The 10,464-nt window shown below is 39.6% G+C and overlaps 1 protein-coding gene across 2 annotated transcripts in view; it reads left to right on the forward strand.

Annotated features, from left to right (window-relative positions):
* The window catches only part of LOC137993452 (discoidin domain-containing receptor 2-like), a 23,805-nt gene extending 13,800 nt beyond the window's left edge, over nt 1-10,005 (forward strand). For both annotated transcript variants that reach the window (XM_068839303.1, XM_068839304.1), the window contains exons 5-9: nt 975-1,475; nt 2,267-2,401; nt 5,148-5,573; nt 6,803-7,849; nt 9,559-10,005. In XM_068839303.1, coding sequence (XP_068695404.1) covers nt 975-1,475; nt 2,267-2,401; nt 5,148-5,573; nt 6,803-7,849; nt 9,559-9,860 — 2,411 coding nt within the window. In that variant the 3' untranslated portion in view covers nt 9,861-10,005. The remainder of the gene's footprint in view (nt 1-974; nt 1,476-2,266; nt 2,402-5,147; nt 5,574-6,802; nt 7,850-9,558) is intronic.
* Nucleotides 10,006-10,464: the final 459 nt, after the last annotated feature.

Genomic DNA, 10,464 nt, shown 5'->3' on the forward strand with positions numbered 1-10,464 from the left:
ATTGTTTAAAGCGCATGTGTCTTAGCTCACAATCAAAACTAATCTCCAGTCTTCAAAAATACATATACCTTTTGTCTAGACTTCAGGGCTATTTCGGCCAGGACCAAACAGGCTTAAATATTTTGTCAATACAATTAGGTCATACCTGTTCTTAACCTGGAATTAACACTGATCCATCAACTGAAAACTTGACCCAGCCTTTTGACTAAAAGATACAGTTATTACTATAGTTTGTGGAATTGTCATTGGTGATTACGATCAGAATTTTTGCAGGCCTTATCCTATAATTTGTATGCATTTCCTAAAAAAAATAAAATTATTTTAAAAATTTCTGGCTAAAACTCTGCCCCCCAAATCTGTAACTTGCCAAGTTTGACCAAACACATTAAAAGCACAGAAATCTATGTATGAAATCTATTTTAGCTCCAATAAAGAGCCTATATTTTAGACAAAAATTTCTTGAACAGCCTATTTTTCTTATCATTTTTTTCGCAAAAAGTGGCTGGGAGGCCTGTTGTTGTCACCATGGCTATTCGTACCTTAGATTAGGATTTGAAATCTTTGAAACTCATTGACTCAATGGTTCAGCCATTTTTTTTGAAAGACGAATCACCAAGCATGCAAAAGGTAAAGATAATATAACTGAAACTAAAAAAATCAAAGATCCTGCTACAGGTATAAGAAAGTGAAATGATAGATCACACAATAATAATAATAATAATAATAATAATAATAATAATAGTAATAGTAATAGTAATAGTAATAGTAATAATAATAATAATAATATTATTATTATTATTATTATTATTATTATTATTACATGGGATCTATAATAATATATAATTATAAAACTTTTTTTTTGGGTCCCCTTCCTCCCATCCCTGTAAAAGTGAAAAGAAAAGAGCCAACCTCCTTGTGTTATATTTCTAAAGTAAAATAAGCTGTGGCTAAAATCTGTGTATGTTGCCTCTCAGGGCTTGTTGCCTATGCCATGCCTCAGGGAAGCACTATGGGTGCGAGATACAACTTCATGGATTCAATCTATGATGGTTTGACCAAGAACAGCTTTCTGTCATCTGGTCTTGGATTTCTCACGGATGGTAGGCCAGCCTCAGCGGATTTTGTTGATGGCAATGGATTAGGCTGGATTGGCTGGGATGCAAAGAACACTCCAGCCCCCTACATTGTATTTAAATTTCTGGACACAAGAATCTTCCATCATGTTACTATTCATTGCAATGTCAGAGATCAGGCATCCGTCAAGTTGTTTTCTAAACTTGAAGTGAGCTTCAGTAAGGATGGAGTTACATTTAATGCATCAGTGACAAAGAGACCAAAGGCTGTTACAAGTGGAACTAGTTGGATTAACCGTAATGTTACCATTGACTTGTGTCGAAACACTGGGAAATCAGTTCAATTAAACTTCAGTTTTGCAGGGGATTGGATATTGATCAGTGAGGTTACTTTTGAATCTGGTATGTCCTCTGTTATTGGTAGTTTTTTTTTAATCTGTTGCAGGGGCGGACTGTCCAACCATCCCAATTTTGTCTGGATTACCCAAATTTTGATTGAAAATCCTGAATCCTGTGCAACATGAGATCAGGATAGGAAAAAATCCTGATTTTGACATCCATTCTGATATGTTTTGTAAAATCAAATTTATTGTCATAATACTTACATTACAAGGACATAAAATAGGAGTATACACAACTCTGATATCCTGATAAAATTAAAAAAACTGCTAGAAATATTAAATAAATTACCTGTAGCCGAGAATAGACCCCTTTCAGTTAATTCCCAATCTGGAGGAAAAAGCAAGAAGATTGTTTTGCATTTGAAAGGTTTGTTTCTCTTAGGAGAGAGAAAACCTGTTGTTTTGTCCTCTAGATTGGGAATTACTGAAATGGGTCTATATTAAGACAAGCAGCACAGCTTAATGTATGATGGTAAACAATCATAAAATACCTAACAATTTATCGAACATTTTTGACAGAAATTGTAGTCCCAGAACCCTAGAAATTGAGTTTGTGAGCCTTAAGATTTCAAAATTTTCTGATGGGGCATGCCCCTAGCCTTTGCACTCACTAACATTTCACCCGATTTTTCATACTCACAAAGGTGGACAGTCTGCAATCTCTTTTTTGGTTTTGCATAATTTGTTTAGTTGTCCAAGTGAACCAACTTTATTATGCGCATCAAATTGCCGTGGAAAGGGAAGTCTAAGTACACTGTAGTTGGTAATCAGGTGAGGTTTGATTTGTTTTAGTTCCTTTGGGTTCCAAGTCTCCTCCAGATGTATTCTGCACCCCTGTGGTCATTCCTCCAACATTGACAGTGCCATCAAAAGTACAAAGCTTTACAACAACTACCAGCCCATCACATGGAACAACAGTAGACGTTCGTAAGTTTTATGATTTGTTCAGTCTTATTATTTTGTCTGTTGAGATTTTCGGGAGCAATGTAACAAAGTGGATTGAATTTGCCATTGAACTCATCCCCAATAGATGAAAATTGGGCAGTGGTGCCTTGAAAGTTAGTTGGGAGAGACCTGTCGGGCGAGTATCCCAGGAAACTTCACTTGCAGGAAGCACTCTAACATGCGATCAGGCATACTTTTCTTTAGACAGGGCTTGAAAAGGTACGCCTGATACAATTTTTCTTAACGAGTTGTCTGCCCGTAGTCCAGAATCTAGACTTTTCTCTGATTGGACAAAAGACAATAGAGCTCTCGGAGCCTTGCTCCGATTGGGTACAGAATTGCAACTCATACTTCTAGTAAAATCGGTTTACATCTGATCAAATTATGGCTACTGAGAAGGATTTGAACAGGAATGATGTTTAGGCTCTGTTTACCGCTGCTGTTGCTTTGACTTCAGTTTTTTTTTTTCAAATGTCTTTAAAGGAAAAGCAAAGACATTGTAGTTGTACTTCCTATGGGATTTAGCAATAGACTAAGGGTGCGTTCGATTGACCGTATTCCGGAATAGGAATACATGGAATATGAGTTACAAATCCTTCGTTTTTACGGAGATTCACGTTAAAGTTGTCACACATCTGCTAAAATGCTATTTTAAACATATTTTTATTATCCTTGCTGCTTCAAAACACGCCAAACATACCGTTTCCATTATCACTTCACGTATTCTTATTCCGGAATAGGGTCAATCGAACGCGCCCTAAGTGTCATTTACAGTCCTGAAAATTCTTGAAAAAATGCATCGTTCCACTTCCACGGACTCAAAAGCGTTTGTAGTCGTGGTAAGTCCTTGGAATATATTTGGAAACAACAAGTTGTGAATAAAAAAAAAACCCAATAGAACTTTAGCGCTGCCTTATTCCGAGCTTGACAGAGACAATTGACGTTGTTTACGGAATCTCTGAACAATGGTTTGATGACATACTAGCTACAAAATGATAGCTGAGTAGCTGCTGCTGGAAAACTAGAATTTCTGAAAGTCCATATTAGTATCTCTTATTAGTATTTCAAATATTTGAGTTTTAATATAGTTCATTGGACTCTCTCCCTGTAAGGAACTAAGCGTCACTCATTTAAATTTTTGTTTTGTTCTGTTTTGATTTTATACGCAATATTGACAACGCAATGTAACAAAGTTTGTAAGATCGCGCGCGCTTTAAATTTGACGGCGATTTCAAAATATGTAACACTGAAGATGATGGATGTACCGTCGAAACATGTCTGGAAAATTAAAGAAAGTTGTTATGTTTATACGACTATCTATATTGTTGCTGCTATCTAGACCTTTTAGTTCATTGTACTGTTGATATTGCCTGATGGTAACATGAAAGATTTGGCTTTTTCTGCGATTTTATCTCGAAATTCTTTGTTCCTAGATGGTTTGAATAGAGAAACCACACCAACTGTCAAGCGGGATTTGCAGAAATAGCTTTGATTGTATGGATAACGTTTGACTTGGCAGACATTCCAGCTAGAGTTCTATTTTGTTTTCATGGCAACTTTTCTTTAATCGCAATGTGTATAAGCTGATTGGCTCATATTTATAGCATGACACATGATACCATCATTCTTGACGGGTGGGTGGCAGATGGCTTGTTAAGAAATAATTATTGTATCAGGCATACCTTTTTGTGCCCTGTCTAAAGAAAAATACGCCTGATCGCAGATTAGAACCACCCCTGAGGTGGCGGCGAACAAGAATCATCACACTGGCATGTAGTCTCATGGAACGATTTACCAGACCAGATACTTACTTACCTCCAGTAACCGGCCAGCCTTGGAATAGGAAGAGTGGGGCAAATTGAATCAGCAAGGGATCACAGAAAGTGCAAAGCAGTGATCTGCGAAAATTTCTGTGCCAATCACAACCATGATTTTATAAATTAAGCAGCCCTGTTAATGTGAAGGGACAAATCCGCAGGTCATGACCATGGCAGGGTGAAACCGCAGGCCACATTAACGTCAAGATTAATTTCACCCTAGTAAAAAATTTAGTGACTTACCACATGGTGACATGTGCCTCTGTGACCAAGTCTGCTATATGTATAACGATTCAACGTGTTAAAACAAAACCACTGATTGTAAATTATTGAACTTCGTGGCTGTCACGGTGTATTTCTTTCTTTGAAAGATGGTTTTTTTTGGGTCCTAAATTTGGGTTTCAATTAAGCAGCAAAATGGCCGTCCTAAAGTTACTCTGGTTTCTTGGTGCCACAGTTATCTCTCCTGAGTCCTCTCTCACATACACTGAATGTCATAGAACTTTTATGCTAAGATGTCTTTGTCTCTGTTTGCGTGTGGTTGAACTAATTTGAATGGCACATAGAAAATAAATGATGAATAAACAATTCGAAAAACACCTCCAGTCAAGAAATGTAATGGTTGGTGTATCCCTCAAAATGAAATTTCACACTTTCTGTGCAGTTTGAGGAGCTTTTATTACGGTCCTTTTTCATTTTGAGACTTAACGGGTTAAATTATTTTCTTGTCATGTTGGCTGGCAGAAAACGTTGCCCACCATTGTTCCTATAAATCACTGGTGGTTGGCTTTTAAGAACAATATTAATGTGCCATTTCATTTGCACTTGATTTTTCTAAAACTATGTTTTTATTTTTAGTCTTGTATTGTTGCAGTGAAGTTGCTGATTTCAGTTTCATTCGTTCTTTACAGAGGGACATGGGGAATCAGATAGTAGCTCCAGCTCCATTGATGGGGGTGTGATAGCTGGTATCATTTTTGCAGCATTAGCCGTTCTTGTGATTGTGGTTCTATTTATCTGCTGGTGGCGCTTTCCTTACTGGTTACCGGTACTCCATCGTGACAAACCATTTAACTATTTCATCAAAGTTGAAATGCAGCCGGCAGCGTCTCCTCAGCGGGTGGAGAGGAATGCAAGTGCATATGAGCAGAAAAAAAATAACCTAAGATATGATTCCCACAATGGCAGTGGGGTTAGACATGCAGATGTGACTGCCTGTCCAATATATGCTAGTGTAGGAGAAAAGTTAGATGAACCAAAACCTGAGACACATGTGTATGTCAACAACACTCACAAATTTCACCGCCTTGGTTCAGATGTGAAGCCTTTAAAGAAAGGTTTGTGTTTTTCTATTCATTATAGCCCTGTAAATGTTGAGAGGTTTCTAAGATTTTATTAAGACAGTAATTAGGGTGTGTTCGATTGACCATATCCCAGAATAGTAATACATGGAATAGAAGTTAGAAATCCTCCGTTTACGGAGATTCATATTAGAATTGTCAAACACCTATGCTACTTTAAATGCTATTTTAAACATATCTTTATTATCCTAGTTGCTTCAAAGCGCCAGACATACATTGTGTAACATTTTAAATCATCACTCCACATATTCTTATTCTGGAATAAGGTCTATTAAATGCACCCTTAGTATTTGAATTCTTGTTAGTATTAGGCACTTTGATCATGATATCTGGTCGAAGAAGCAGGTCAGCAGACACAGTGTCCATTCAGGACTTACAATCTCTGGCAAACGTCTTGGGATGCTCACCCTTCAAGGTTGTTTTTTAGGTTGCATCCACTTGATAAAATTATTCGCTCGTTGAACAACTGGGGTCAGGCCTTTATGCCAATTCTTGGTTTGCATCCACGTGATGAGAGGGCCATGTTGGTGTACAAAACAATAGAAAATGGCCCCACTAGTTTTACATAACAATGTTGTCAAATTCCTGAAAGACATTTAATTGCATTGTCCTGTTTACCGACATGGCCGCCGTGACGTCAGATGCAAACCACCAATAGCGCATTTCTGAGTTGCTGCATGCCTCAGTTTCAAAGGGAGTCCTGGTGCACAACCATTCAAATGGAAATGAGTTGCATATTCTCATGCAAATCAAACTCAGTTCCCTTTCAATAGTTGAGCACCAAAAACCGAAACCGAGACAAACGGGAAAATGAAAATGAAATGGCGTATTAGATTTGCAGGCTGAGCAGTTATGTGCTTGCGTTGCTTGTCTGGCTTTTTAAAACTTCATTGTACATCTGGAAAAATTGTAGTTTTACTGTTTACAGCATTTGCCACACGTGTTGTTTTCTATCTGTTTACACGAAAACGATGCATGTTTATTTTTATAGGAAACAAACATACTTTGGGATAAAATAAAGTGAAATTTGAAAGACTTTGTTTAGACAATGCAGTCATAGACTTTGAGATATAATTTGTGGGATAATGGAAATTCCCTGTAATGTTTTTTAGTTCCGAGGAAGTCCCTGGTATTTTCTGCAGTCTTTTTTTAACCTGATGTCCAAAGTTTAATTGTGTCACTTTTCACTTAATTTTTTTTTGCAGTCAAGCCTCCTGTTGCTCCAGCCCTGGAGATTGAGCAATCAGTTCCTGAAGTGGTGTATGCAGAGCCAGACACTCCACTGTTGTCAACATCTACACCCTTGCCAAGTCCAACCTCAAAGCCTCCTGTCTCTCCACTAAATTTACAAGTGGACTTCAGTGCCGATATTTCAGATAATGAATATGCTGAACCCGACACTCCAGTGGACAAAAACCTCTCGATAGTAACCTCTCCCTCTAAGCCTCGAGTTGTAAGTGGGTATGCTGATCCTATTGATGCAGTTTCGCCACCGCCAGACAACACATTTCGCAATCCAATCTATGAGGATTTGTACTCGCACCCTTACCAGGGAGTGTCAGGCACTAGTTTGTATTGCAATCCAAGTGAAGACTTGAACATAAGACCCAGGCAAAGCAGTTTCAAGGACTTCCCACGACAGAAGCTAAGCTTTCGAGAGAAGATAGGGGACGGTCAGTTTGGAGAGGTGTACATTGGTGAGGCTGAATGTTTGGATAAAATCGTAGGTGATGAATTCAGGAACATCAAACGAACCACTGTGGCTATCAAGACACTTAAACTTGATGTTGATAAGAATATTAAACATGAATTCTTCAAGGAGGTGAAAGCAATGGCAGGCCTGAGGCATATAAATGTTGTTAGGTTATTGGGTGTTTGTCAGGATGATCCCATGTGCATGATTGTGGAGTACATGGCGAATGGTGATTTAAACCAGTTTCTTAAGCAAAGGGAACTGAAGCCCGATGTTGATCCAAATCGACGCAAGGGAGGCCAGAGTGAAAAGCAGTATGTGGCCTCCCAGGCCCTTCTCTACATTGCAACGCAAGTTGCTGCTGGTATGAAGTACATTTCATCTCTGAACTATGTGCATCGCGATCTGGCCACACGGAATTGTCTTGTGGGGCATGCGTACACTGTTAAGATTGCAGATTTTGGAATGTCAAGGCACTTGTATTCCAAACATTACTACCGCGTTGAGGGGCGGGTTATTCTACCAATACGATGGATGGCACCAGAGTGTATCCTTCAAGGTAACTTCTTATTACTTTAGATGAAATTGAAGGCACAGCTTTCGTACAGGTTATGGGAATCCTGGAAAGGCATGGATTTCCAATATTGTAAAATGAAGGCCTAGGATATCCTGGTAAATTTAATTTGTGGTAAAAGAAAATAAAAGCATCATTAGCTTTTGGCAAACAACGCTACAACTTCGTTCGAACCGTGTGCATTTCAGTGTTTCCTAGGTCATGGATTTGGTCTTATATGGTCTTTGAAAGTCAAGAAGAAGTCTTGAAATTTTAGGCGAGTAAAAGCGCGCGAATCCCGTAGGGTATATAATGTTTTCTATTTAAGTAAAGATCTAGCTAAGAAACCCTTCAACGTTTTGTAGCAGAGAATTTAATTACCTTGTTGAGACGACGATCGTCTCCATTGAGGCGAGTGACTGTAAGGATGAGATCCTCAAGAAAATTGAGCAAGAGGATGGGGTGAGATACCTAAACAATCAATCGGACTGGATTTGCGGGAAGATATGAAACAATGAAACAAATGCTATTGCCATCAATTAGGATCACTTGACAACTTTAAGTGAACTGTAGTTACATTTCAAGTTTTTCTATGCTGTGAGGGGCAGTGCTGTCAGCCCTGAAGCAGTTTAAAGCCAGAGTAGAAAAGTGGAAAGAGGCAGAGAGGTAGTCTGCAACTACCTGGCTTTTTATGCACTCACCCGAAGCGACAACTCGTGGCGGAATTAATTAAGGTTCTTCAGTCTTAGGCAGACGCCCTAGGGAACTTATTTCCTTCACTGACAATCAAACAATAAATTGTAAAGCATTATGTTGAAATCAACGGCTATGGCTAGTAGATAGGAGTATAAACTCCAGGGGCCGGTTACTGGATAACCGTTGGTTAAAAGGTGTCAAATCCTATAGGGGTTTCCATGGTATTTAACGCCGGTTAGTGCTAACCATGCTTCGAGCAACCCGGGCCAGTAGAGTAGCAGCTCTCATAATCTGCTATTGTTTGGTATTGGAAACAGCTTCTATTGAGTCATTGTTTTAGACCATTTTCGAATTCTCACGGCTGGACTGGATCTAGCATAAAATGGAGGCTAATGCGGGCAAAGCTTTTCAAATGCAAATTATTTTGCCCGCATTAGCCTCCTTTTCATGTTAGATCCAGTCTGTTCGTTAGAATACGAAACCGGCCTATTGTTTAGTCTTTTGCTCTGTTGGCTTGGGTATCGAGCCAATCACATTATACTTTACGAGAGCTGCTACACGCTTCGGAAACTACGATCGATCTAAGTAAGGAACTGCTTGGCAGAGAGTGTCTAATCGGCGTGGGTGGGTGGGTGGGTCGTGAGTCGTGGGTCCGAGATCCTCCATGTATACACGTCATGTAACCCTAACCCTTTGTTCAACGTTTCATAAAAGGAGTTCGGGGAAATTAATTCGTGAGTGGGCAATTCCAATTTGGACCGAGCACTGAGGGAGCTAATATATATCTTTTTTTTTAATCTTCAAACAAACACGACCCAGGACCCTCGATCCACCCGCCCACGCGATTTAGTCTCACTCTCCTCGGCACTCACTAGACGGAGATACGGGTCATGCTCCATCAATGCTTAATTACAATTGTGTGCAAATTAGAAGGGCACGTGTTTCAGTTGTACATGTTGATGGTCGAAAACACAAGAATTCGGTTACTCACTTTCCTTCTGTGATTTGACATTGTGTAGGTCGCTTTACAACTGCAAGTGACGTGTGGGCTTATGGCGTGACTTTATGGGAGATCCTGACTCTAGCCCGAGAACACCCCTACTCGGATATCACCGATGAGGAAGTTATCAGTAAAATGCAGGCCCTATTCCATCGCCCAGACTCGGCCTTCACTGCCTTGCCTCAACCGGAAACATGTCCAGACGACTTGTATCAGCTCATGTTACGCTGCTGGCGAAAAGAGCTGGAAGAGAGACCATCATTTACAGAACTACATAGTGATTTAGCTGAGCGTGTGCGACTGAGCGAGGTTGAGGTCTAGAAAACCCATGGAGATAACGCCGAGCCTTGTAACGCCATGTCGCTTGATCCTCTGACATCAGGGCACAGCCAGTCCTAACCGCGTGACGGGACTTGGTTTAGTCGATAAAAATGATTTTCCTGTTGGATAGGCTTTGTACTTTAGGAGGAGATGATAACGATTGATCGTATAATAGTGCACCTTGCATCGGGTCGCGTGTCAGGTGTTGGAAGGAATTGGTTGTTAAAATTAAGAAAAGTTCGCCGGCTTAAGTTTTTTTTTTTTAATACGAGCTTTCGACTGTGTGATTTACACAGGGTTCGTACGCGTCTTGAAAACCCTTGAATTTTGAGAGTACATTTTCAAGGCCTTGAAAGTCTTTGAAAATCTCTGCTCTTCATTCCTGGTCCTTGAAAGTCCTTGAATTTTTTCTGACCCACATTTTTAATCTTTGACAGCTTCAGTAAAAGTGATCAGCCACTCAAGTCATGTCATACAAACGTGACGAGCTGTGGGGTCGCGAATGATTACCAGTGCCTTTGCATTTTTTTTCAGGCATGTACGGTATGGAAAATGAGCAAGAATTGTATTGTCAGACTATTTCCATGGGTAAATTCTTCGACGT

This window comes from Montipora foliosa, chromosome 2 (genome assembly GCF_036669935.1).
Source record: "Montipora foliosa isolate CH-2021 chromosome 2, ASM3666993v2, whole genome shotgun sequence".
NCBI lineage: Eukaryota > Metazoa > Cnidaria > Anthozoa > Scleractinia > Acroporidae > Montipora > Montipora foliosa.